Raw genomic sequence first — 25,579 nt, 5'->3', positions numbered from 1 at the left:
CGGTATATAGACGGCGGGCGACATACGGATCGATCGTTTTAGGACAGCCCCATAGCAGCATGGTAGTCACCTAGGGTATGATATCCCGCATTCCGCAACTTGAACTGCAAGCATTCATCAATAACAGCATGCCAAGCTCAGTGCAGCGCTCAGCCAAAGGTAATCTGCCCATTACGCACATGGCCCTGAACTCGGGATCCGTGGCAGTTCGAACGAGAGACCGGGTAGAAGGGTATCTGAATGCCGCCTGTTTCTCATTCGAAACCATAATATACAAGACACGCTATTCCCAGTACCTCATCCGTTCGCTCCAACCCGTTACATGCATCCATCTCACAAGCCGCACCCCTGGAAGAAACCTCTAGAAGCCAACAAAGAAGGTCACCGACCAAGAGGGCCGGTACCCCTTTGAGGCCATTTCCAAGACGGCGTGGGCATGGTGCTACCCGCTTCCGCCCCCTCTCGGCAGGCTCCTTCTTCTCCCGATATTCCCACATTATGCATCGTCACCATCATCATCATCATGGTCACGACCTTGACCACGACCAGTCGTCAATCCATCAATAGGAGCATCCCGTGGTTCGCTAGCCCAGGGCTGACTAGAGAAAATAGTCGCCGGCGCCGCGGCGGCCGCCGGGGATGTGGCGCTGGTCGTCGGGCACGGCCGAGAAGATGGAGAACTTTGTGTTGAGGCAGCTGTCGACCGTCATGATGGAGGCGACGTTGCCGCAGCGATAGCAGTAGTTGGGGGCTGACCAGACGGTGACGACTGACTTTTCGGGGAAGTGGAACTATATTGGAAATAGTGAGCGGGTGAGTGAGTGGGATACAAATACATATCCCAGGGGAAAGACAGCGAAGAAGGGGAAAGAGAGAGGCAGTCCATTGTACTAACCTTGTACCCCTCGTTGACCAGCTGATGGGCGCGCGCGATTGTCTTGAGACCGTTGACGTGGTTGAACTCGGTGGCGACCTTGTGGCCGAACAGCCAGCCGGCGCCGCGCGGGCTGACGGCCCACGTATCGATGTCCTCCGGGTCGCTCCAAACCAGGTCGCAGAAGGCGCCCTCGTGGGGAATCTCCTGGGCCCGCGCCACGACCCGGATCTGGTCGATGGTGCGGATCTCCGGGCTCAGGCCGCCGTGCACGCACAGCACGGTCCCGTCGACGATGGCGGCCAGAACCAGGAAGTCAAACACCTGGCAGCAGGCCTTCCAGACCGAGGCGTTGCCGTACTTCTGCTGGCACTCTTCGTAAAATCCATACACCCGTGTTATCTGGCGGGATTCGTGGTTGCCGCGGACGAGGACTATCCTGTCTGGGTATCTGTGGAAGGGGGGAAAGAGGATTGTTAGCTAGGTGAGCCCAGCTTTGATTGGGGAATTAGCTGGTGATCCCTCACTTTGCTTTGAGACACATGAGGAGAGTGAACGTCTCTAAGCTGAAGTATCCCCGGTCGACGAAGTCACCGAGGAAGACGAAGCGGGTGTCCGCTGATTGCACGCCCGAGTCGGCGGGCGGCGGTGAGTGCGTACTTGTATTTGCCTCCTGCTGTTGTGCTTCTGTCGCGGCATCATCGTCGTTATCGTCACCGCCAGCATCGCCCTCCCCCGGTGACTCGGCATTCTTAACTTTGCTTTTGAGCTTTGGATTTGTGATCTCTGACGGCGGCTCGATGTCGTCGGAGGTGATGACGGTCGTGCTGGTCATGGGTGCCTGGACATTCGATTCGCCAGGCATACCGCCCGCCACGCGGAACATCTCGAGCAGATCGTAAAATTGGCCGTGGATGTCGCCGCATATTGTGACGGGCGTGACGACGGGCTGGATGTTGGACTCCTCCATCAGCACTTCCTTGACCATTTCGCACAGCTGCTTCATGACCGGCTCCGGCAGGTAGTGGCATTGCTTGGCCTCCTCGAGCCATTCGTCCAGTCCGGCGCCTGGCCGGAGGTTTGCCGGGCCCGGCTTTGGCACGGTAGCCATTATGGTGCCGTGTTGTAGAATACCAGGAGTTGTGTTTGGGGGTTTGAGTCTGGCCTTGGATTCGGTGGAACATGGAGGTGTTGACGACCCCCTGTGCCCGCCATGCACGCCTGAAGGCTCGGCCCCACTACGCCATCCCGGCGGGGACGATAAGCTGTCCCCGCAGCCTTATCGGAGTTTTTGGGAAGCTGCATCACATCAAGTTCATGCAGCTTGTGATGTGACTAACAACCTGAGATCAGATCCCACCTATAAGTTCAGCCCCTGCTAACATCTCGCCCCGGACGTCCTCTTGTGACTAAGTAGTTCCTTCACTCGTCAGCTCAACTGCCGAAACAATACCAACCCCCATTCACCACCGAACAAACTCACGGAGCGGGGCTCCATAATCACCCATGAGCACATCACGTACACCACAGCTGCTGTCTAGGCATACAAATGGCGCCACAAGCCGCCAGTCCGTCAGCGATGCGGCAAAAGCTCCTAAGACGAAACCGCCGCAGCAGGGTGAGAAAGTCGTGATCCGCCGCTTGCCGCCAGGCATGACTGAAGAGGAATTCCTTACGATCCTGGGCGACGACTGGAGATTGGGAAATGGAAAAGTTGACTGGTTTTCCTACCGGCAGGGGAAGGTCTCAAAACAGTCAGTTGTCAGATCTCGGCCGTGGCTGTTCTGCAATGCAAGCGCTAACACGAGATCTTCCTAGTGCGTCAAAACCATCAGCGCCCTCACGGGCTTATCTGCATGTTGTCCAGAGAGACCTGTTGTCCGCGCTCGTCCAGGTGCTGCAATTGGCAAAATGGGAGGACGCCAGAGAGACGTACAACGATCCGGTCCTGGTTTCACCACCTACGGTCGAGTTCGCGCTCTTCAAGAAGATCCCTAGCGACAAGAAACGTGTTGACGGGAGGCAAGGCACGATCGACCAAGATCCGGAGTTTATGGCATTCCTTGAGGCGCTAGCGAATCCCGACGCACACAAGGAGGCGCCAGAAGCTGATCAGGCCGCGCAAGAGGGTAACAAGGCCGACAAAACCACGACAACGCCGTTAGTGGCATATATCAAGGAAAAGAAAGCGGCTAAAGCCAAAGAGACGGCTGCTGGGAAGCATGCCAAACATGCGCGGCAGGATTCACAGGGGGCCAAGGGCAAGGCCACCCCGGCGCCGCCCGAGGAACCTAAAAAGAAGTCCAAGGATGGAAAGAACGAGAAGGAGAAAGGCCCAGAAAAGGCACCTGACAGGGCCGCTGAGAAGCCAAGGGAGTCTGTCAAGGTCCTCACCAAGAAGGCCGCCGCTGCGGCGGCAGCCGCTGCCGATGCCGCAAAGGCTGTTGTGGCCCAGATGCAGCCGAATACCCAGTCCGCAACACACGAGCCGCTACCCAAGAGCCGCAAGGCTGGGATAGCAGCTGCAGCCAAGATCTTGCAACGCGATTTGGGCCTAAGTCCGGGCAACGCTCATCGCAAGGCCCGTCAGGATGCGGCCAAGGCGGAGGCGGAGGCGAAGGCTACCGCTGCGAAGGACAACAAGCAGCAAGCCACACCACCCCAGGCTGAGGTTGCACCTGCTCGCAGCCCTATCGAAGCCTCGCAGGCGTCTGCTCCGGCCAAGTCGCAATCACCCGCTCCTAGCAAATCTCGGAATCGGAAACGCGGCGAGGATAGCGGTAAGGCCAAAGCAGACGCTAAGGGTGAAGGCGCCAAAGGTGAGAAGGCCCTCGAGCCGCCAACAACAGCGCCGGCAAAAGCGCCCATTGCAATGTTGAAGAAGAAGGACGGTCAGCAAGGGGCCGCGTCACAATCCCAGCCCACAGCGGGTCCATCCGCGACAGCTCCTTCGCCGGCTCCACCCTCAGGGCCCAAGGCGACGTCGCAGAAGCAAGGTGGAAGTTCCAAGAAAGCGAACCCAAACGCGACACCCAGCCCGGGTGCGACGCGAGCTTTCATTAAACATGCCAACCACTCCCAGGGCGTCACCGAGACGCTCCTCAAGGAGGCCCTGCAGGCGTTCGGAACCGTAACGAGCGTCGAGATCGACCGCAAGAAGGGGTTCGCCTATGTCGACTTTGCCGATCACAACGGCCTCGTCAAGGCCATGGCTGCCAGCCCGGTGACGGTTGCCCAGGCCACAGTGCAGATCCTCGAACGGAAAGAGATGGGCAAAAAGGCCTCGAATTCGGGAGCGGCAGCGGGACAGGCGAAGAACGCTGCAGCGGCTACCCCGTCGGGTCCTGCTCAAGCCCCCGCGCCGGCGCCGGCCCCGGCTCAGAAGCCTGCTCCCGCAAAGCAGACTGCTGCGCCGCCATCGTCGGCCCCGGCTTCGACTCCCTCTGGTCCATCTGAGAAGCCGGCTGGTGAGCAGCAGAGCAAACGGGGTGGCAGGAGAAGGGGTGGGCGGGGCAGAGGGGATAAAGAGAGCAAGGAATCCAAGGAGCCTGCCGCGAAGGACGGGGCCGCGAAGAAACAGGATGGAGGCGGCCCTTCGGCACCCGCAGCCCATGCTGGTTGAGCGTCGGCGAGGCCGCCGCAAGGGATCTTGAAACGGGGAGGATGGTAGGGGAGATCAGGGCGGAATATCTAGGGTACCCAGTGGCGGCGGGCAGATCGGGTCTTCTGTAGGAACGGACACCAAGTGATCAGCGGAGACCTCAGGCCGCTCTCTCTTCCATAGCCGTAGAGTCCAACATCTATTTAAATACGCATAACTACCCTTAATATTTCCCAAGTAGGTCGTCTTCGAGTTCTTGTAGTTATCGTCTTGCGCATTCCTGACCGTCCTGGGATAACTGAAATCTGCGTACAACGCTGAAGGGATCAAGAATGTTTGGAGCCATGGGGCAATTGGGAAGAAGACACAGATGGGACACCAGACATGAGCGCGAATCTGTTATTAATCTGCATTCCACTTTTGTCAAAGGCTCATTCGGGTAACTAGAGCCTTACCACAAAGTGCCAGATACATACTAGCAACTGTCCAGCAGGAATTCTATCGTGGTACAATACACCGCTTCTCTACCTGAAGCTTTCTCGTCCTTTCTTCTTTCCCTTTACACCTTTCTTTTCTCCTCTTTCTCTCTCTTTCCCTGCTCCGTTCTGTATGACTTATGGATGCGCCCGCAAAATCATTACTGGGAGAGGTCCTCTCGTTGATACACAACGGTACCACCGATATGGTAAGCTTAGTTTGGCGGCACTGAACAGGGCCGGTGGGCATGTCATGACATGAGCGGTGCAGCAGAGACTCAAAGCATAGCAGACAGTATGCGTCTTCATTGTCACAAGACAGGAGCAAATTCTACTTTGGGAGAAACCAAAGTCTCAGATATTTTGATTCCAATTCCATCTTCAGCGAGGATGTGTCGCATCTATTGCAGTGGTCCCTAGTAGTCCCGTAACCCTATCCCGTGAATCCCCACTTCAATGCAACAGCATAATCCGTACTACATGTTTGTCATACAAAAAAAAAGGATAAAGCCGTTTGCCGTGGGGTCAAACACAAGGAAATGTCTATCTAAGCTCTATAGTGCACACATCCCAGATCATCCCTTATATCTTCATCCATGCCCAAATGTGAAGTGGTGAAACCCGTGTCCGCCTCCATTCATCCTTTCCCATCCATCTACCCTCCCTTCTGAAGACAAGACATACATGCCAAACGTAATATGTGACGTTGATACAGACATGAAAAAGACAACATCACACGGGGTATATGAGAAACAGATATCCAAGAGAGATGCCCCAAAAACCAAAAACCTAATGAAATGAAACAATGCAAGAATGACTTTGTGGGAACTGTGGGGTGCGGTTGGTTCGCCCGATGGAGTCGTATGGGGCCTCCCGCTGCCGTTCCCGAGCCGGTGGGAAAGGGGGGATCCATAAGGAGACGGCCCGGTGTGGAGTGATTTTCAATGTCGGGTTGCTTGGCTGGACCCACAGCTTCCGGAAGGCTTGTGGCTGATGCGGTGAGGCGGAGGGCTGAGTGCGGCGTAGCATCCTGTTCGTCTGGTGCCGGAAATGAGCTCAGGAGGCCGCCTGAGAATTTTCCATCCTTCCACGCTTCCAAAGTTGTAGTGTGTGTGGGCTGGGGTCGAATGCGACGTTAGGTTCCGGGTGAAAAGGTGGGGCGGCATTGGGTTGGGCCAAGGTTGGGCAGCAACAGGAAAAAAGCGTTGGATGCGCGCCCGACGAGTAAACTTGAAGAATTGGCGGAGATCGAAACGCTCGCAGCAGCGCATCGCAGGGCTGCAGCAAGGAAGGGAATCCCCCGTGCAGGTACCGCCAATCGGCGGATAGGCGTCAGAAATGCAAAACTCGGGACCAACCGAAGATGCTGCTGCTGTCGCATTCGTCGCGCGTGTTTAGTCGCCAGTGCATCACCTTGCGTGCCGTGTAGATCGCGGGACTGCGTATTGATCGTCCGCTACGCCATAGGTATCGGCGGCGACGTAGACGGCGGGATGATGTGGCCGCGGCGTGGTCGCCGAATAGGGCTCACGAATGCTTTGGTAAGACTGTGCTGTTGAGTAGGCCGGGGTGGTCGTCGGCGCGTACGACGAGTACTGCCGTGTGGGCGCGAGAGGGCCAGTAACTGAGACTTGTGGCCTCGGCGCCGGGTGGCCGAGGGGCTCGATGTAGCTGTCGCTTCTGTTGCGCTGGCTCCTGGTGGAAGTGCTGCTGCTTTTTGCATCGCTTTCCTCGCCGCGCGAATCGAAGCGCTGTCGAAGACGGTCGAGGCGGTCTTGCTCTTCCTGCGCAGCCTTCTCTTCTTTGCGCCGCTCGCGGGCGCGTTCTTTCTCCTTTTCTTTCTCCCGCTCCCGGTCGCGCTCCTTCTCTTTCTCCGTCCTCCCAGACGGCTCTTTGCGTCGCTTGCTTGAGCTTCTGTGTAACTTCTTCTCATCCGACGACTCGGAGGCGTTGCCGCTGGACCCTGAGGGTGACGAGCCGCTGTTGCTCTTCCGGTTGGCCTTCTTCAAGTCCTTGTTCAACTCCTTGACTGTCTCTTCTAGTTGCGCATTCTGCTCGGCAAGTTCTTTGTTGGATTTGGTGAGCGACTTCTTCTCCTCGACAAGATTTTCATTCTCGTTCGACAGTGCCCTCATGCGCGCCTTGGCTTCTTCGAGTTCGGTGGTGACTTTCTTGAGGGTGCGCTCGAGCTCTTTGGCTCGGGCCTTTGCCTCGTCGCATTCTTGCCGGCTGGACTCGAGCGCTCGTCGGATGCTGTAGATGCCGGGTTCCTCGTTCCCAGGGACTAGGTAGCCGCGATCAGGAGTTGATGTGTGGCTCTCGCAATCACTGAACCCCGAGTCGCTCCGCTGGTGCTCGTAACCCCCATTGGGGGACGACCTGCGGAACTTCACGCTCATTGCGGCGGAAGTGTTAGAAGGTGGTGCGAGGCGGTGAAGCGGTGAACAAGCTCGATTTATGGCTAAAGCAGCAGAGAAGTGGGTGTGTTGTTTGCTGGTTCAACGAGGTGACTGCGACAATGCCAGATCGTTGGCGAGGGAGGTAGAGAGGTATATAAGAGAGAAAAAAAGTGTGGGCGGGTCCCAGTCCAGGGGTAAATTTGGGCGCTGCAGCCGGGGCGCAGGTGAGCAAGGCTAGATCAGGAATGCTCGTTCCTTCCGGTTGGGCGTGTAAGAGAAACAAAGTTACTCCTTGGGCAGGAAACAAATCTCGCTTGAATGTCTCACTTGTGAATCTCAGTATGGGGACTAAGAGAAGACTTTAAATAATAGAACTAAGCTCTTCCGCTGAGGACAACCGTCTTTATTAATGTAGGACTTGGAGTGAGAGAGGCTGTTGCCTTCAAGAGGGCAATGCAAAAGCGGCCGCTTGTCAATGGAGGTGGCATGCAGAAGGAGGGGAGGGGTGGAACTATCAACCGCCGCGGTGGGCGAGTGGAATTCGAGTCAGACTGTGGCCCGGCGGTCGCAAGGTTCCCAGGTCCGAAAGCAGTGCCTCAGAAACGCCCCGCAACGTCGATGGGATCCTGGCCAGACACACCAGGCATTTGCGCAAGGCAGACAGCGCTTGTGGTCGTACGTACGGATTAACAATCAACAATTCCGGATGCCTCGTTCCAGAGGAAAAATTTTATAGTGCAAAGGAATTGTCCCGCTCCGGCACCGGGAACCTGAACGGATCACGCCACTACCGTAGTTGTGAAGGGTGTGCGAGGCTAAGGTACTTCCTGTTGTTCACGCCAGCATCTTTCCACGCAACGATGGGAGTCCGACATTTGTTGTTTTGAGCAGGAATATGTGTGCTGAATTTCGACAGCGACAAAGGGCTGTGTCACCAAAAGTGGGTTGGTGCTGAGCAGACGAATAAAACTTTAGCCGTCTTGCTCACCCCTGTCAATGATCCTCGCTTGTTTTGGTGGCCGCCGGACGGTGAGTCACGGCGAACGTGATGCCACCTTTCATCCTTTCTTCACATTCTTCCCGTAACTTCCCAAAGAGGTTCCGTCTTCGTCTGCCTCCCAGGCAAGGACCGCAGCGCTTGTCGTTCTGCCAAGATGCCAGGGAATGGGGCCACCTACCTGGTGAGGAGCTCTTGTTCTCGTCCTTGACATCCACTGCATGCTAGTTTCACGCCCAGGCCACAGCATCCGTTCTGGCCTATTCTTGATGTTTCGAACGTCATATGAAATGGACTAGAAGGGCGCACCTGCGCCTTCCGACTATCTTCTCAACCGTCTCGTCGCCTTCACTGTGGGGTAGTAATGGACTGTATCTGGGGTCAGAATCAAGGGCAACTGCATGTCATCAAAGCCCTTATGGTTATCCCTTGTGGTGATCTTAGCTGGATCCTGACTGGAGGAGGTCCGTAGGCATTGGCAGGGAGCAAGCGACAAGAACGGATGAACATCATCCAGCCTTACCACAGGATCGCTCGCTGCTGTCTCCCCGTCTCCACCGATCAGAATTGAGTTAAACCACTCCAACCCCGGTTCTGCCCGAAAAGGCATGCGGCAATCTGCAGCGGGACGGACGTGGGGCGCCGTGGTGGGCTCCATCGTTTTGCTCGTCGTCATGTGGACTGTGCTAGTAATCGACTGGACGAGTGAGGACGGCTGCCTTCCTAACGTACCTGGTGGATGCCACCGTTTGACTCACGGACCGGCCGCGAGAGCTGGAAGCTCGGCGGTCATCGGGAAGCTGCCGTCGAGAGGGTTGCGTCGGGGTACGCAGACAGCCAGTTAGGCACCAACCTCATGGCTGCGGGGCAGCTGCAAGCTCTTGATTGAATCTTTGCTCAGATGAGCTCGATTGATAGGCAGCGGGGAAAGCAGAACCGATATCGCGCAGGCCAGAGAAGAGCGCGTCTAAGCAGAACATGGATGGACAATCTGGCTGATTGATCGAGCTGCATCTGATTACCCGGCCAGGGACAATGGGCAATGGCAGTCCGCGATAAGGGAATGGGAGATCAGGGACGGTCACGGATGCAGACAGTCCAACATGCAGTCAGGGACGGTTCCCATTGAAGCAGAAGACGCGGCGACTCGGTTGAACTCGATTTTCCCGTCTCAGGGCGGCTTCGAAAAAGTGTCGCGAGGGACTGCGGGGGAGGGGCAGACAGCGGGGTGGAGGCGATTCCGTTGCCAAGACGGAGCTGCCTCCTGCGCCAAGAACGTCGCGATGATACAACCTACATAGGCTTTGTCCAAAGACCGCGCAGCTGCGCAAGCACTGCGCAAACCAGCTCTGATCGTTAACCTCGAGGTCATGTGGGCCTCACTGTCGAGACACTCAGTAACTCTACCGTCCGGTATACACGATCGAACCGCTAATAAGGCACCCCTCCCTGGTGTTGTGACAACCCTGGGCAAGGAACGGTCCACTGTCGTCATGCCGTCCAGGGTTTCACATCATACCCGACAACGGCGGCGACAGCCGGCGTATGTGGTGCTTGTCCAACCCATACAAATCCGCACGAGCGGAGTGAATAGTTTCAGGAGATCCTGAAGCTAGCTCAGGCACAAGGGTGAGGCAGCCAGATATTCCAGATAGCCGGATCTAGGACCGCGAGATCCCTGCTCAGAGCTTATCACAGTCCTATTGATTCTAGGTGAACGCCTAGGTGGCGAGCGGGGAAGTGAGTTCTGGCTTGTCGTCTAGAACGGGAAAGGAAAATCCTTCAAAACCGATCACCCCGGCCCGCATTTCGACCTCGACAGCCAAGACGGGCAGGCACGGCCAGTGGAGACAGGGGACCGCATGCCCCACTTGGTACGGAAACAGGGCGGGGCTGGCTACTTACACTAACTTCGCTTCCACGACCTGAGAACGGCAACTTTGGTCGAAGAACACTATAATCCTCCGTCGTCATTACCTGAAAGACCTCGATGAAACAAAAGAAGAGCCCATCATGGACGGAACACCGAGATTTACACATCCGCATAGCAGCTTTATTAAAGGCACACCTCCACAAGGGATGCGAGCGAACACCGATCAACACGTGTCTGCCAGCGCCGAAAGCCAGACCACGGATGGATCCATCAGAGTAACCACCCTCTCTCTCTCTCCCTCTGACCGCCGCCTTTTTGCTGCAATGTTTTTTGCCACTCCCCGTTACTCGTACCCATGTTTGTTGTTGCTGCCAGCGCAGTCTACATATGTACGAGGGAGGTGGGGGGTGCGATGGCGATGTGTGAGAGAGCTTGTGGTCGATTAGATGTCGGATGCATGCGATTAAGGGTCGTACAAGTACACTACATACCTCGTCTTGCATTGTATAGGTAGGTAGCCAGGGTGTCAGCCCAGAGAAGGTCTGGGCCCCGGGGCCAAACAGCTGACGGGACTCTGACCGAAACTTTTGAGGCTCGAGCTCGCCAGTTTGGAAGTTGCCGAGATCGAGTCTCACGAGGTTCGTTTATGCATCCCGCTTTGTCATCACGTCACCAGGTTGCGCAATGAACAAAGTTTGGTGTGAGAGATTAGTAGTAAACATCAAAGCAAATGTATTGATACTGGCTGTTTTTATTATGGGATTCGATTCCCCACCGCTTTGCCCTTGTTGTTTTTCTTGATTGAGACTTCTATGCGGATGAGCTCTGCCAACCTATCTATCCGGGCAACCAAAAACAATAACACAGATTCAGCCGGGGAATTACCTGCCTGGTATCCAACCCTTCTCGGATAGGAAAGAAGATAAAAAGAGAAAATACGAAATGTAGAACTGAAAAAAAAAAATGGATAATACAAATCCAGCAAACCCGCCCCAACGTTGCAGAGTTCACATTTGATGATAACAATCTCCCGTGGTATCTCATCCGTAGTATCCGTGGTATCAACATGCCAATATCCTGTATCCCCAAGTATCTTCCAGATAACGTACAATCCCGTGAAGGAGAGAATGAAATGAAAGGAAATGAAATGAAATGAAACGAGGCCGAATCTGCTTTGTAGTACCGACCATCCTTTGACCCCTGAGGGAAAGGAGGGCTAAGATGCACTGCAGTAGACGGAGACCATGGTCTAGTAGGGCCGGATCTGTCTGTTTCTGAGAGCGGATGTCAATACCCATGCAGACCGCCAGTTGTAGATAGTGGTGGGGATGTGACGTACTCTTCATCCAACACGTAAACACAGAAGAAAAAGGCTTTTTTTTTTCTTTTTGCTTTTCCCGCCTTGGTGAACTCTATGAGGCTACCGCAGAGTAGACCGGAACGTAGAGAGAGAGAAGCCCGCGGTCGAGGGACAAAAGCTGACGAAAAGTGATAGATGACTGCTGACATCACGGTCCGTTGCCTCGAGGGGGACGGCGCGGCCCTACTACCTTACTATGGCCAGTAGCTCCGCCGCCGCTCGTAGTTGGCCCGCTGCTCGATCTCGAGGCGGCGCTTGAGAGCAGCGACCTCTTCGGCGAGCGAGCTGTTGGTGGTCTCGAGGACGGTGTAGCTCTTGCGGTACGTCTCGAGCCGGCGGTTGGCGTCTTCGGCGTGACGGCTCGCGTTCTCGTAGAGCTCCTTGTAGTCGAGCGCTTTCTTCTTCCACTCTGCCAGCCTGCTCTTGAGCTCGACGGCCTCGGCCTCGAGCTTGGCGTACTTCTTGCGCAGCTTGCTGTGCTCCTTGCGGGCTTCGTTGTTGTTGGCGTTGTTGTCTGAGGCGTAGTCGACGGCGGTAGTCCGGCGGAGCTCGCGGTTCTCGCGCTTGAGCTCGGCGTTTTGGCGCTCGAGCTCCGGGATCCACGCCTGGGCCTGCTGTAGCTCGCGCACCTCGGAGCGGAGGTACTCGTTCTGGCGGAGCACCTCGTTGTAGGCGTCGCGCCCGACCACGCGTGGCCCTTGCATGTCGGAGGGGAGGTCGTCGAAGATGCTGTGGACTCGGTCGGCGCTTCTGCTTCGGTGGCTGCTGAGGCCTCTGGTGCGCCGTGCGCTGGGTCCCGGCTCCTCGTCCTCAAAGTAGACTCGGCGGGAACGGCCGGGCATGTGAGAGGGCGGTTTACGAGTCTAGTGAATGAGTCTTGGGGGTGGGGGGGGGGGGGGGGTGCGCTGATGCTCTTCAGCTGATGAGTTGGTGCTTGGTGTTTGTGTAAGTTTGTGAGTTGCAACATGAACGGGGGAGAGTCGGAGGAGGAAGAGGAAGGAAACCGCGCAGTCTTATATGACATCTGCGAACCAAGGTGTGTTGAGGTCGGGCAAGGCTGAAGCAACGGCCTATGGGAAAGTATCCAGTTGACCGCGTATGCAAGAAATCCTGCATGGCTGTCCGGGGTCAACCAGTAACAAGCCGGAAGTAGATCAGGGTCTGGACATAAGCGGCCGGAAGGGGCTTGCACTAAGACGGGATCACAGGAACAAGTTGCGATGAGACTACTCATCAGGTACGGGTACATTTGGGGATGGTGGAGGGGGGGTTGTGATACGAGTGGTGAGCTATGTCCAAGCACATGAGTTCGGGCGTACGAGCATGGCAACGCAAGGTTGAATTCAAGGTACCTTTTGCGGGACAATGTAGTCAGTCATGAGGGTATGACATCGGATCGGAGACTTAGACCTCGGTCAGAGCGGCCGCTTCTGGACAGACAGCATTTCGCGGGTCCATCCACAGCGTCCAGAATCTCGGTGCCTGACCAGGTGGTGGACAATCCCGGAGCACACAAGGATATGGACGCCCCCGGAAGTGCTACTAGTTCGTAACTCCACCATCAGTGTCCTGTAGTTCCAGCATGGTTCACAGGTTCACACATTCTCCGACTAGTAGTGATGCCAGCCGGAGGCCGTCGGCGACTGACAGACAGAGAGCGGCGCAGCGCAGGCCGGATCGGGCATTGAACACAGAGCCGCCACTGATGAATTGGTAGAATCTGCGATCCTTTGAGAAGACCGGGGGGTGATAAACAATGTGGGTTGGGAGACGGAACAAGCTTCTGGACCATCGCGGCAGTGCGCTTGATTATTCAATCCTTATTAGGCGCGGCGTGCTGGTGTCGTCACCCCGCATGCTCATCAGTTTAGGTAGTCAGTCGCGGTTCAAACTCGCCAGTCTGGACGCTGACCCCTGTTGAATTCCTTCCTTGCGCCACGGAACCAAGAGCCTACCCTTGTCGATCACGTGATGGAGGCTAACATCTTGATCGCAGCTTGGTGGGGTGTCAGCCTTCTCAAGTTCTCTCCGTTGGTGTGGATGCAATAACGATAGCCACAGCCACCTCATCTGTCCCAGGCGTTTTCCTTTGTTCTCTTCAACTCGAACGAGGTCACACATCGCAACACCAATGGGTACCATTGCTGGCCGATGGTCTTTATGCGCACTCCCGATTGTATAACCTCATCGAAGTTTTCTGGGGTGATGTCCTCCCCTTCGCCGCCGGCAGAGAGTTGGCGTTTTGCAGAGCCGCATGGGCGTCCTCCCATTGGGATTGGCATTGAATGGCAGCAACGACTGCTTCGGGCCTAGCTGCGGCTGGGGTGCCGCTCACTAACACAGTTATGTTCTCTTCCCCTCCCGTTCGAGAGCAAGGCTGCGGCGCAATAATAAGTTTTTCTGTTTCCTCGAGGCATAGACCTGCTGTGCCGTCGCCGCTCATTCTAGGCGACAATCCTCTCTCAGCTGAGCAGGGAACTGGAAAGCCTTAATAGACGGAGGCCGCCTTATCGGTTCCTCAGCCCGCCGTTCCTCCATTGTTCATACCCCCGTTGTTCCGTGACGTCAGTTGCTTTTTCGCCGTTGTTGTTGATGACCCACGAACGGTCGCCGGTCCGCTGTTTGCTTGAACTTGCAAGGGGCACACAGCCACATCGCTTTTGTCTTGATGGTTCCTGCCCCAACTCTCTTTGTTAACATCGAACTCCGAGGGCATCAAGCCCAGTACACGGCTCATCGGTTTCTGAGCTCAGAGGCGGCGACTATTCGGAGCCCCTCGGGACGTTCCGTGTCCTGCCCCGTGGTGTGGCACCCACAGCTCACGGCTTTGTCCGAGGGCATGCTCTCTCGTCGCTTCTCCTTTCTTCGTTTCCATTCCTCAAGGCAGAAAGCGACCCAGAGGGTGGAGCGATGGGCGTGGATGGGCCACTTACACAGGCTGACAGCGGGGATGCTTTGATCAACGCGGAACACAAGCACCGCTCTAGCGCCCAAATTCAGTGCAACCGGAGTGGCATGACGCACTCCCAGAGATTAACCACGGAGTTGCTGGTGTCAAACCCTCTGTGCTGAGGCTGGATACCAGCTCTGCTCGGCACGCTGACGGGCTTGTGCTGTACGGATCGCGGCAGCCGTCTGATGTCCTAGGAATGGTCGTCGGCAACCAACGTGGCGAGAGCTCACCCGTCCAGACCCGTGTCTCGACCCTCGTTGCGTTTATTGATTGCAGATCTCCGCCGTCTTACGAAACTGGTAGGATCCTTTTCGCAGGGCAACGCTCCCTGGGGTGCGCGCAGAAGACAGTCGGTTAGGAAAGACCGAACTAGGAGGAGCACTGATACGGACACACCGCACTGGCACACCAACACTCGGTGAGGACGAAGTGGCACCCCCTTACCGTTGACTTGTTGTTCCACACGCCATAAGGCAATCGCTCGGCGCTCACACTAACTGTGACGTGACGTAGGCCCGACAGGTCCGAGCCAGGAAGGATGCCTTGGCCAGGCCACTTCATCCAGTTTGCTCATGGGGAGAGGTGTAAGGGGATGGACCGTCGGCTTGCAGAAACGTTACTATCGAGTGAAAGGCATAGCGCCCCAACCCCCATGCCGCACCAACCAGCCAGAGCATGACCCGGATACGGGAAGCTGCGGAACGAAGGGTGCCCTCCAGATAACAGCCCTCCATATCCCGACCCAGAGCAGCTCCGAGGGGAAAAAGTACAACAACTGTTGCCGTGGTACACAAGAAGCCGCAAGGCAACCGAGAGTGTCAACCGAAGCTCATGCGAGCCAGAAGAAACTCCGCGGATTCTCGGCGGGCATGCCGAGACGTCTTCACCAGCTCGTTGAAGGGACAACGGTCCGGCTTGTGAGACGCGTCTGTTTTGTGTCCCCCCTCTAGCCTGACCTTCCCATAAAAACTCAGCTGATGCCTGTCCCCCTCAATCACTATCCAAACTCCGAGTGAAGACCGGAAGAGCGGAATACCAGGCGGCCGTCGAGGATACAGAACGGGTACAGACAGACAGAGTTGTCTGTCCCTCTCTCTCCGGACCCGAGCTCCAGAAAGAGCCTAGTCAGTGCATGTGGAGAAGGCTGTTGGTTCTCTTGACCCGCCCTCGCTTTGTACCCTCGCCTCTCCTGCGCTTCACCCGTGGGATTCTCACAACCATTGACCCTGCTGTTAGCACAAGAAGCAGTCTGCCGAATAGAGAGGTAACACCCACGCCCTAATCTATGATCTAGGTGACCCAAGAATCCGGATGTCTGTCGTACCCCAACTGAGATCGTGTATCCAGCCAATCTAGAACTTGGTGGCTCGTCCTTATGACCAGTCTCACTGTGAGAGGGTCGTTTTCCATGAGTGGAGCACCCGTTTCCACAGGGAAAAGGGTCAGCTTGCGGTTATCTTGGGTGGGAGGGGGTGGGGTGGGGGGGGGGGGGGGGGGGGGTGGGGATGTACCGGTGACATCGGCCATCGGTGCCTTTTATGTTCACTTCTTTGCCTCCTATGCTTCGCGTTCTCGTGCCGGCGCAAACGTGTATGGGGGCCGTCTGTGTTCTTGAGAGACCGAAGCCTAGCAGCAGGGCGGAGCGGTCTGCTGATCGGTAACATCGGCAATATTGCATGCTGGTGTACAGTGTAGATATTGAGAGGGGTGTTGTGGTGGGTAAGCAGATAACAGAGGGATGGGGAGAGCGCGTGCGCATGTGTGTGACTGGCCTTTAGCGGGAAACCAGAGCACTATGACTTCAGGTATAGGGGAAGGAGCAACGCCGTTGGAGAGTCGTGCTCTGCTTCAAGGATCACTATCTCTCCGAAGAGCAGCCGGCGTTCATACACCGCTGATGGTAAACTTCTCTCGCTGTGGCAAAAAGGGCCGTACATCAAACATGGATTTTATGTATTTCATTATCTTAAATCTCTTGTCTGACATCCTCTCGGGGGGTTTCTCCGTCGTGTTGTATTACTTCCCCTTCTTGTTCCTTTCCACTATTTCCGTTTTATTCGTTTGCTAGAACTTGCGCAGACTATCGGATTGCCAGCCTGGTGTACGGCTTTCCTTGACCATGGGTCGACTCTTTCTACCACTTTGAAGCCATTAACTACCTCCAGAAGCGCAGCCCGCATAGTCCTTTCGATAAGACCCCATTCAGGGATTTTCTCAATCCTCAGCGATGCGGATATCAGTGACCTTACCCTTCCAGAGCTCTAATGTTGTGGAAGACATCTTCGATCAGGGTGATATATGCCCACGAATTCGCAGGGTTCTGAGCATTGTGTCCCCCCAACAGCAGTCCCACCGAGCGCTCTCCCATCCCTGTCGAACACCACCGGTCCCGAATCTCCTGGTCTGGCAAGCCATTGATTGTCAGGGTCTCTGATGAACATCAACTCCTCTGACGTACGCCTCGCCTTGCCTATGACGGCCTCTAGGCATGTATCGAAACCTGAGTATATGCATTCGTAAGGAGCCAATCAGTGAGAACGCCTCTTCACAATAGGGTCAAGGGTGCCGAATCTTGTCGTGGCACTCTTGATGTGCGTTCGTAAGGCGCCAATCGTTGAGAACCTCTTCCCACAATGGGAGCAACGATGCCGAATTCCGCGGTGGACTTTGGCGATATGAACATTTAAGGCGCCCATCGATGTATACTTGGCGCTGCAGCCGGGCTCTTCCCAAAAATACCGCCCTTGTTTAGGTGCCCAGTAGGCGGAGCCAACTTGGTTCTTCTCCGGGTCAGGCGGGTCGTGGGTCGCCAGATGCTGTGCGCCGGGGAGCGGATCGTATGCCAATACCGGGGGCTCTGAAGTTTGGGAACACTAGCCGTTGCCATTAGCATTATACGACCACGATAGGTTGAGTAGCGTGTATACGAAGCACTTACGCTGAAACCACCCCGTAACTTCCATCCCACTGACCTTAGTGCCAAATAGAGCTAGATATGTCCCTGAAGCCCAAAGAGACATATAGTTCTCCTGAAAAAAAAAGGAACTGTCCCATCATCGTCCGTAACCTTTCAGGCACATTTTGGATTTTCAGGTTTGTGATAGTGGACTGTATACGGTCGAACAAGTACTACCATCGGTGCTGCAGCACTTTGTCCATGTACCTGAGCCGGGCAACGACCTCATTATCCTCCGTGGAGTGGCGTGTTAGCATAGTGCAGCCTCCATCCTCATAGATAGGCTCGAAGCCGCCATCAAGCAGCTATCCGGCATTCATACCGGTACGGCGGGAATTATAGGCGGGCGAGAGCCCGAACACCCTCGCGCGTCTTAAGGGACGGCGATGGAGAACTGTGAGCATCCCCCTTTGAATAACGGAGGTTTGGAAACAAGGTCGGCAGCTTTAACCAAGCTTCGAGACTGGATGTGGCCTGGACAGAGACGACATTGAAAGTCCGGGCGGATGCGCCGCCGTCTCGTCTCTTCTTTCGTGAAGTGCTCTGTCACACGCCTCTTGACAAACTGGCAGTCGTTTGTATCAAGACTGTCCCATTTGAGGACTGGGAACTCGACGCCGATTGGCGGCCGGGATCCATCGGCGACGGCTTCGCCCTTGGGAGCGAGAGGAACTTTGTCCAGTGCTCGATTGGGACCGTGCGTATCTCGACAGCGACCGTGGGTAGCCGGAGGACAACCTGCAGCTCGGTATCCAGTTGCTCTACCCAGGGCTAGAGCCCAAGCTTCGATTTCACCCGCCAGAAGGGATGGCTCAGCGGTACCTCTTCAAGGGCAGCGAGAATGTCATCCCAGGTCCTAGCTGAAAGGTTCTTCAATCCCAATAACTCAAGATCGCGGCATAGTCCGAGTTCGTGAGGTTGCTATTCACTTCTAGAACGTATGCCAGTGTCTGTTACTTCAGCCGCTCGTAGAGTGGTCGTTGACAGAGGCGGCCCGGAGGGCGGACTGGGGCTCGGATTCGGCGGGGATAACAGGGTACCGCAGCTCCTCGTCGGGGTTTTCGCTGATGGTCCGCTCTTCTTCGCGTCGGCATTGCTCCTCCGACATATGGCTCTCGGCTTCTTCGCGGAGGCGCCGCTCTTCTTCGAGGAGGCGCAGTGACTGTCGATAGTCACTGTGCAGCGCGAGAGGTCGAAGTGGTTGACGAGATCAAGGGTGTAGTGGCAGACCGAATCACCTTCGTTTGTATGAGCTATGCCATGCCCTGTTTGAACGGCCTGTTCGTAAAGCTGGAACCAGCCCAATGGTCGATGAAATGATCATGCTGAACGAATCGCTTACACAGCAGCACTCGATGCCCGATGGGTTCTCTGATGGACAGGGTCCTTTTACAACCCGGCCTCTTAGCGAGGGCGGCCTTCTCCGTGGCCTGATGCAAAGCATATCGCAGGCATATCACTTACTGGCATTCTCCTCGGCGCCAATTGTGGCAACCAAAACAATGTCAGCATATACCAAAACCACAGATAAGAGTTGCAACATACATCTACCACCACGACTAGCCTGGTGGCTGGGAGGGACCCAGCCATGGGTCGGGTTTGCAATTGGACCATGGTGGTAACCATGCTCAGAGGGATTGGCGGGGTTCTTCACGGAGTTGTTTGTCTGATCTAGTTAGGCATATGCAGAGCATATCGTATGCACATTGGAACACGTACCGAATTGCGCACGAAGTGCGCGGACGTTCTGGGAACGCCGGACATGGTGACGGTGCTAGATAAGGTCAATATATATAAAAGGATGGCAACCATAATGTTGTCTTACTGGTAGTGCTATTGATAAGAAAACCTGGTTCCTCTTCGGTTCGCCGATGGGGGCCAGGCAAAGCATTAATGTCGCAGAACCGCAGTCTTGTTTTCGGCAACGGCTATCCCGATGATGTCGGCGTTCTCGCGCTGCAGCACCTCGAGGAGAGTAGGCATGGCTACGGTTGAGCGTTACGAGTTTACGCTTGGTACCGCGGTTCATACTCCCCGATGAGTAATTCAATTGCCCCGCGTCCATCTAGGTTCGCAGATCATCTTCATCGTTCCTCCGAACTCTTCTTCTATTAATGTATTCCTAGTGCATGTTATATTAGTAGAAAGCATGGCATGACTCTGGCCGGCATCTTACGTTATCCGAATTTCTTCAGCTTTCTCAAGTGTGTCGTTCGTGGAGACCTTTCCGTTCTTAACACGCTTCTGCACAACTTTGGCAGCCTTCAACTCGTATTTTTCTTGAATGACAGGAATTAGGCGCGTAAAGCCGGGGCTATATGGCAAGACCACCATCCGACCCTGGGGGAACCGACTTCGATACCGCGCATGCTGGTAATGTTTTGCGGCAGAACGTCATCCATATATGAACGGCGATCGACCTCGTGCAGTTCTTATTCCGGGCAAAAAACCGACGACACCCCTTGCAGCTGAGGTTCCTAGACGCAGCTGGCTTGGGCTTTCCGATAATCTTCGCAGCCTGCATCGCGGCCAAGGACGCACTCGGCCTTGGTACCGGAAAGGAGAGCAGGCAGCGGACAAGGGCAGGTAGTATTGCCGTTTTTCTGGTTGATTTTGACGGACGTCCGGAGGCAGTGCAGAGAAAACAACGCACGCGTTCTCAACAGCGGAGCTACCAAGGGGCAGGGTATGACAGTGTACGATGGATGAATCGGAGCAGTAGAGCAAGGTCGGAGGAGCAACCTCGGCTGTAGAGTAGATTCCGCATTGGAAGAGGGAATTGTTGGGATCTGAGTCTGCAGGAACTACCTACAGTAGATGCATACCTGGTACCTACCTGCCTGAAATGGTCGAACGATTTCAATAAAACCTAACCTTGTGCCTGAAGGAAGGAAAGAGCGGACCGGTCGTTTATTTCGCGATCATATGACACCCGACAGACTGCCGAAACCTACCAGCACCGCCCGAGTACTCGCCATGAATCTTATCTCATTATTCCCTGTTAACGTATCTTATAAGCGAGTCGTACATATAAGCGAGTCGTACATATAAGCGAGTCGTACATATAAGCGAGTCGTACATATAAGCGAGTCGTACATATAAGCGAGTCGTACATATAAGCGAGTCGTACATATAAGCGAGTCGTACATATAAGCGAGTCGTACATATAAGCGAGTCGTACATATAAGCGAGTCGTACATATAAGCGAGTCGTACATATAAGCGAGTCGTACAGTCTCCACCACAACGCGTCCTCCTTACACCTAACACCAATCTTTTCTACAACCCAATATGCGTCCTACTTCAAAGGAAGCCAGGATACTCCTGGCCATTGAAGCTCTTCAAAACGATGGAAAATTAAGCCTCCGAGCCGCAGCTAGGCTCTACAACGTACCAGCTATGACTCTCTCTAACCGACGCGCTGGCCGGCCTGCACGACGCGACATCACACCCAACTCGTGCCGGCTTACAGATTCCGAAGAGGAGGCTATTGTTCAATATATCATTGAGCTAGTTGCACATGCATTTCCACCCAGACTACGTGGTATAGAAGATATGGCCAACCAACTATTACACGTATATAACGCGCCCCCTGTCGGCAAGCTCTGAGCCCATAACTTCGTCAAACGCAAGCCAGAGCTCCGGATACGTTGGACACGTCGGTACGACTACCAGAGGGCTAAGTGCGAGGATCCAAAGGTCATTGCCGAGTAGTTCGCGCTCGTACGGAACACTAAGGCCAAGTACGGTATCGTGGACGACGATATCTACAACTTCGACGAGACTAGGTTTATAATGGGCATTATCTCTGCGGGCATAGTAGTTACGACCTCTGACGGCCTTAGCAAGGCGAAACTCGCCCAGCCTAGTAACCGCGAATGGGTAACGGTGATCCAGGGAGTCAATGCGTTTGGCTGGGCTATCCCGCCCTTCATCATCTTGGCTGCGCAATACTACCTTGCTAACTGGTATACCGAGTGCAACCTCCTAGCAAACTAGCGTATTATAACTACCGATAACGGCTGGACTACCAATACGGTAGGCCTAGATTGGATCAAGCACTTCGACTTCTATATAGCACCTCGTACAAAGGGCAAAAAGCGGTTGTTGATCCTCGACGGCCACAAAAGCCACTACTCTACCGAATTCGAGCTCTACTGCCAGGAGAATAACATCATCACGCTCTGCATACCTCCGCATTCCTCCTATAAGCTCCAGCCACTTGATGTTGGCTGCTTTGGGCCGTTGAAACAGTCATACGGTCGCCAGATTGAGGACTTAATACGCACGCATATCAACCACATCAGCAAGCTCGAGTTCCTCTGCGGCTTTCGCAAGGCCTTCTTTGCTTCTATAACGGAGAAGAACATACAGGGTGGCTTTGCAGGGGCTGGCCTAGTACTATACGATCCAGAGAAGATCCTTTCTACGCTAGACGTAAAGCTTCGTACACCGACACCTCCAACCTCACGACCTAGTGTTACGAACCAACCATATAACCCGACCTAGTGGGACCATGCAGGTGACGGGGTTACCAATCAGGAAGCGTAAGGCCGCAGGATGCCCCACATGGACGCTCGAGGACGACGGCGAGCACGAGCGTCCACGGGGAAATAGCTAGTATATAGTCATTCGTTAGGGAGGGCTCTGGGAGTCCTCTAGTGAGCAATACAAGCAGTAAGGTAGCCCTATATTACTGTGCAGACATTGCGACTTGCATTGTTGTGAACCTTTTGGCTTCACCAAGACCTATAGTCCGACCAGCAGATACCTTCGACCGGCGAACCCTTTCAGAGGCAGGACTGCCTGTGGTTTCGTCACACCTAGCACTGCATAATCTTGGGTCTTCCAGACACCATATAACCCCCGAGAAGCCAAATCGCAGTCAACACTTATCAAGACTTGCATTGCCAACTATTAAAACAGCTCTCCAACTTTAATATTAGGTGCTGTGGATCAACTTACTAAGGGTACGATGGCTATGATGCACCAGGTGGCCCTCCTTTGGTCAGAGGTCTCTTCGCTCCGTAAGGCCAACGAGGCACTAAGCAAGCGCCGGAGAGCCAAAAGAACACGCGTGCAGCTTGGAGGATCACTTGCAGTACAGGATGCAAAGGATCTACTAGACCAGAAGGCCGTGGTTGGGGAGGTGGTACAAGAAACGCAGCCGGACGGTGGTGGTACAGGGGGGGGTCGTACGAAGGTTCGGTGCTGTGGTGTGTGCGGCAAGCCTGGCCATAATGTACGTACGTGCCAGGAGGTTGCAGAAGGGTCTGATTCAGCTGTTTCTGATGTAATTATAGTTGGTTCCTAGTGTTAGTGTATTGTAATTGAGGATAGATGTTTTGGTGTGGTGGAAATTGATCGGCTCGCTGATATGATCGGCTCGCTGATAAGATACGTTATCTGTCTATCAAATTTCCTTCTTCGTCCTCTTCGCCTTCTACTTTGTGCTTTTTCCTCCTCTTCTTTGTCGTTTTCTTCCTTGACTGCGTTTTTGTCTTCTTAGTCGTCTTTCTTTCTGTTTTCATCTATTCTCCCCAATATTATATTTGTTTGACTCGCCTGGACTGGCGGCGTGACAAGCTTGTTGCAAGGCTTACTTCGCTCAGAGGGAGCTCAGGTTACCTACTCTGCCCATCACATTTGCCTAGCTGAGAAATAAAAACTGTAAAGGGGAAAGAAGAGAGCGAAAATCCAACACCTGGAGACACCACTCGCTCAGGGACGCACCTTGCCTGCTAGTTTCTTAGGTACTCAGGTGCTTTTAAGAGTCTACCCTCGTGGAAATTCATTTATGATCTCTCCCATGGTAATCAAAGATGGCTGAAAGAAGAACAGCTAGGTACCAGAGATCGTATGATACGAATGAAGGCACTGCAGTGTCGACTCATCAACAGACCTTATGCAATGATTATTTGCTCCGAGTTATACAGCTTTGAATTAGCAAGAAGACAATCCGTCAACTTGGCTCCGGTTGAGGAGAGCATTAAGCTGACTCTACCACAGGAAGGCATAGTTAAGGGTGAAGAAAAAGAACGGAAGGAAAAGCGAACTAGTGGCCCTAAAATGAACTCAATAGCAAGGTATATATACAGAAATGAACGGACACTGAATGGGAAGAAGGATGAAGAAACGAAATACCTCTAATTATGCTGAGCATGTGAGTCCCAAAATCAAACACTGACGGGTGCTCTCGGCTTACCGGCAACGGCCTGGCTCCGTCCTCAAGTCTTTATGGTGTTTTTTTTTCACACACCAGACCAGCCCGTCCTTGATGCTCCCGCCCGACCGCCTCCCTGTCCCAAATAAACGCCCGAAGAGAGACCAAAGCATGGTATTCCGAGAATACATCCCTTCGGATCTCAGTAAACCAGCCCTAACTCGCCTCCCACGAAGTCGAAAGTCAACCTCCCTTATTTATGTTTAGATCCCCCCTCCTCTCAATAACTAAAAGCACCAATCTCTTCCCATTGGTTACCCGCATACAGCACCCAAGAGAATGTTGTTCCCCGCTCAGCCCACCAAAGTTTAAGCAGTCTTCCCCTTGCTCCTTCTCGGCAACCCCGCCGCCTTCCTGGCCCTGAGGTCGCCCTCGGCAAGCCACTTGCTCGCCTTGACGAGCTGCACGACGTTGATGATCTGCTTAAGCGCCATGACGGGGAAGCTGACGCCCGCCACCACCCACGGCCAGAAGCTGTCCATCTTGTTGGCGCGCGCGAGCTCGAGCGCGCCCGCGCTGTACGGGTTCGTGAATATCTGCTTGAGCAGCGACGAGTTGACCTGCGCGCCGTGGTGCTGGATCGCCTCGCGCGCCGCGTGGTCGGGCACGGTCTGCAGCAGGGAGGGGGAGAGAAAGGGGGAGGAGAAGGACAGCAGGTACAGCGCGATGAAGAAGGTTTCGTTGAACAGGCACATGATGAAGAGGACGGTCTGTGGAGAACGGGTAAGTTAAGTGTGGCTGGAGTGGGATGACCGGAGGTCCAACTAGATGGGAGGATGAAACGTTACCTTGTTGGTGTAGTAAAGCGACAGGATGCGGCTGCGCGATTTGTCGATGTTCTTGTGGCTGTTCTCGGCGCCGCCCATAGCCAGCGTCGCGTACATATGCATGTAGTGGCTGGCCAGGTCGAGCGAGATCAGGCCCTGGAAGAGAATGGCCCAGCGCGGGAAGGCTGACGACAGGAAGACGAGCAGGCAGGCCGTGGTGCACCGGTCCGTCACCATGTCGAGGACGGCGCCGAAGCGGGTCGACTGCTCAAAGTAGCGCGCCGCATAGCCGTCAAGCGCGTCGAGCAGGCAGGAGACGCTATAAAGGATAGAGCAGGTGCGTGGGTGCAGTGGCATGTAGTAGAGCGAGGCAACGGCCAGGACGATGCGGGAGTAGCCTGCGGGGGGAATGGAACAGTTAGCTTGCGACGGCGCCAAGTATACCCATCCATCCTTTTCGCGATTCGTACCGATAATGTTTGGCCACAGCAAAAAGATATTCTCCCGAGGTTCCCCATCAGCGATGGTATCGTCTGCTACCTGGGCGCTTCCATTGCTTCGCGCAATCTCCTTATCTTCCGGGGAGGCACCCGCTGTGCCCTGTCTCCGATTCTTCGTTCCAGACATGGGTGCTCGTCTCTACTCGTGAATCATCCAAAGAGATACAGAGATTTACTCCTCCCGCCTCGATCAACTGCGCTCGAAGTTTTATCGGACCGGCTTTGCACAGCTGGACCCCGAGCGATCCGGGTGATGCGGAATTCGCAATCTGATGTGGGTATTAACAAAGACAAGGAGCAGGCGAAAGCTCCGGACGGTTGGAAGGGCAGCGATGGTGTCAATGAGTGTAACGGATCGCCGTTGGAGACGGACCGCAAAGACTGAGATGCACTCTCGGGGTCTCGGGGATTCCGGAAGTTGTGGACTTGCGGACCGGCCTTGTCGGACAACATTCGATGGCATCGATGACGAGTGGCGCGTAATCGATCGTTGGGTCTCGGAATTTGCGATATCGATAAGAAGCTTGGCACTATGTAGTACGCGAAATCTCGAAATCAACACCGTTGCCGAAAGACGATAAGATGAGCAAGTGGGGCGCCC

At 54.8% G+C, this 25,579-nt stretch overlaps 7 protein-coding genes across 7 annotated transcripts; 1 reads left to right on the top strand and 6 right to left on the bottom strand.

The window, feature by feature from the left end:
- Nucleotides 1-599: 599 nt before the first annotated feature.
- Nucleotides 600-1,985, bottom strand: B0T15DRAFT_399695 (Metallo-dependent phosphatase-like protein; the record flags this gene model as incomplete). The annotated part of the gene is made up of 3 exons (XM_062865023.1): nucleotides 600-791; nucleotides 896-1,325; nucleotides 1,402-1,985. The coding sequence occupies 3 exons, from the start codon at nucleotides 1,983-1,985 to the stop codon at nucleotides 600-602; spliced, it is 1,206 nt and encodes a 401-aa protein (XP_062719818.1).
- Nucleotides 1,986-2,205: 220 nt separating this feature from the next.
- On the top strand, nucleotides 2,206-4,968 carry B0T15DRAFT_568065 (Smg-4/UPF3 family-domain-containing protein). The gene is made up of 2 exons (XM_062870745.1): nucleotides 2,206-2,628; nucleotides 2,693-4,968. The coding sequence occupies exons 1-2, from the start codon at nucleotides 2,381-2,383 to the stop codon at nucleotides 4,494-4,496; spliced, it is 2,052 nt and encodes a 683-aa protein (XP_062719817.1). The 5' UTR covers nucleotides 2,206-2,380; the 3' UTR covers nucleotides 4,497-4,968.
- A 1,144-nt stretch (nucleotides 4,969-6,112) lies between these two features.
- B0T15DRAFT_227689 (uncharacterized protein) lies at nucleotides 6,113-7,757 on the bottom strand. The gene has a single exon (XM_062862901.1). The coding sequence runs from the start codon at nucleotides 7,348-7,350 to the stop codon at nucleotides 6,361-6,363; it is 990 nt and encodes a 329-aa protein (XP_062719816.1). The 5' UTR covers nucleotides 7,351-7,757; the 3' UTR covers nucleotides 6,113-6,360.
- A 4,017-nt stretch (nucleotides 7,758-11,774) lies between these two features.
- B0T15DRAFT_494523 (uncharacterized protein) lies at nucleotides 11,775-12,422 on the bottom strand (the record flags this gene model as incomplete). Its single annotated transcript, XM_062867017.1, has 1 exon — nucleotides 11,775-12,422. The coding sequence occupies one exon, from the start codon at nucleotides 12,420-12,422 to the stop codon at nucleotides 11,775-11,777; it is 648 nt and encodes a 215-aa protein (XP_062719815.1).
- A 4,639-nt stretch (nucleotides 12,423-17,061) lies between these two features.
- Nucleotides 17,062-17,613, bottom strand: B0T15DRAFT_512237 (uncharacterized protein; the record flags this gene model as incomplete). Its single annotated transcript, XM_062867964.1, has 4 exons — nucleotides 17,062-17,390; nucleotide 17,472; nucleotides 17,506-17,534; nucleotides 17,601-17,613. 4 exons carry the CDS (start codon nucleotides 17,611-17,613, stop codon nucleotides 17,062-17,064), a joined length of 372 nt encoding a protein of 123 aa, XP_062719814.1.
- Nucleotides 17,614-18,379: 766 nt separating this feature from the next.
- Nucleotides 18,380-19,419, bottom strand: B0T15DRAFT_227520 (uncharacterized protein). The gene is made up of 5 exons (XM_062862900.1): nucleotides 19,315-19,419; nucleotides 19,209-19,263; nucleotides 19,035-19,155; nucleotides 18,832-18,948; nucleotides 18,380-18,727 (listed from the first exon to the last, which is right to left on the bottom strand). The coding sequence occupies exons 2-5, from the start codon at nucleotides 19,251-19,253 to the stop codon at nucleotides 18,411-18,413; spliced, it is 600 nt and encodes a 199-aa protein (XP_062719813.1). The 5' UTR covers nucleotides 19,254-19,263; nucleotides 19,315-19,419; the 3' UTR covers nucleotides 18,380-18,410.
- A 4,409-nt stretch (nucleotides 19,420-23,828) lies between these two features.
- Nucleotides 23,829-25,346, bottom strand: B0T15DRAFT_227460 (CDP-alcohol phosphatidyltransferase-domain-containing protein). Its single transcript, XM_062862899.1, has 3 exons — nucleotides 24,949-25,346; nucleotides 24,500-24,876; nucleotides 23,829-24,421 (listed from the first exon to the last, which is right to left on the bottom strand). Exons 1-3 carry the CDS (start codon nucleotides 25,103-25,105, stop codon nucleotides 24,020-24,022), a joined length of 936 nt encoding a protein of 311 aa, XP_062719812.1. The 5' UTR covers nucleotides 25,106-25,346; the 3' UTR covers nucleotides 23,829-24,019.
- Nucleotides 25,347-25,579: the final 233 nt, after the last annotated feature.

The sequence above is a fragment of the Chaetomium strumarium genome, assembly GCF_033439665.1.
Source record: "Chaetomium strumarium strain CBS 333.67 chromosome Unknown B0T15scaffold_5, whole genome shotgun sequence".
NCBI lineage: Eukaryota > Fungi > Ascomycota > Sordariomycetes > Sordariales > Chaetomiaceae > Chaetomium > Chaetomium strumarium.
The sequence above is the reverse complement of the archived record's forward strand: the minus strand, read 5'-3'. Positions and strand labels throughout refer to the sequence as shown.

Bases quoted from the DNA above. Each gene is read 5' to 3' on its own strand.
- B0T15DRAFT_568065 (XM_062870745.1), top strand. From the start codon at position 2,381: ATGAGCACATCACGTACACCACAGCTGCTGTCTAGGCATACAAATGGC. The intron at 2,629-2,692 runs GTCAGTTGTCAG...AGATCTTCCTAG, and splicing joins CAGGGGAAGGTCTCAAAACA to TGCGTCAAAACCATCAGCGC.
- B0T15DRAFT_227689 (XM_062862901.1), bottom strand. From the start codon at position 7,350: ATGAGCGTGAAGTTCCGCAGGTCGTCCCCCAATGGGGGTTACGAGCAC.
- B0T15DRAFT_227520 (XM_062862900.1), bottom strand. From the start codon at position 19,253: ATGTCCGGCGTTCCCAGAACGTCCGCGCACTTCGTGCGCAATTCG. The intron at 19,156-19,208 runs GTACGTGTTCCA...TAACTAGATCAG, and splicing joins CGCACTTCGTGCGCAATTCG to ACAAACAACTCCGTGAAGAA. The intron at 18,949-19,034 runs GTATGTTGCAAC...AATGCCAGTAAG, and splicing joins GGCTAGTCGTGGTGGTAGAT to TGATATGCCTGCGATATGCT.
- B0T15DRAFT_227460 (XM_062862899.1), bottom strand. From the start codon at position 25,105: ATGTCTGGAACGAAGAATCGGAGACAGGGCACAGCGGGTGCCTCCCCG. The intron at 24,877-24,948 runs GTACGAATCGCG...TTCCCCCCGCAG, and splicing joins GCTGTGGCCAAACATTATCG to GCTACTCCCGCATCGTCCTG. The intron at 24,422-24,499 runs GTAACGTTTCAT...CGTTCTCCACAG, and splicing joins CGCTTTACTACACCAACAAG to ACCGTCCTCTTCATCATGTG.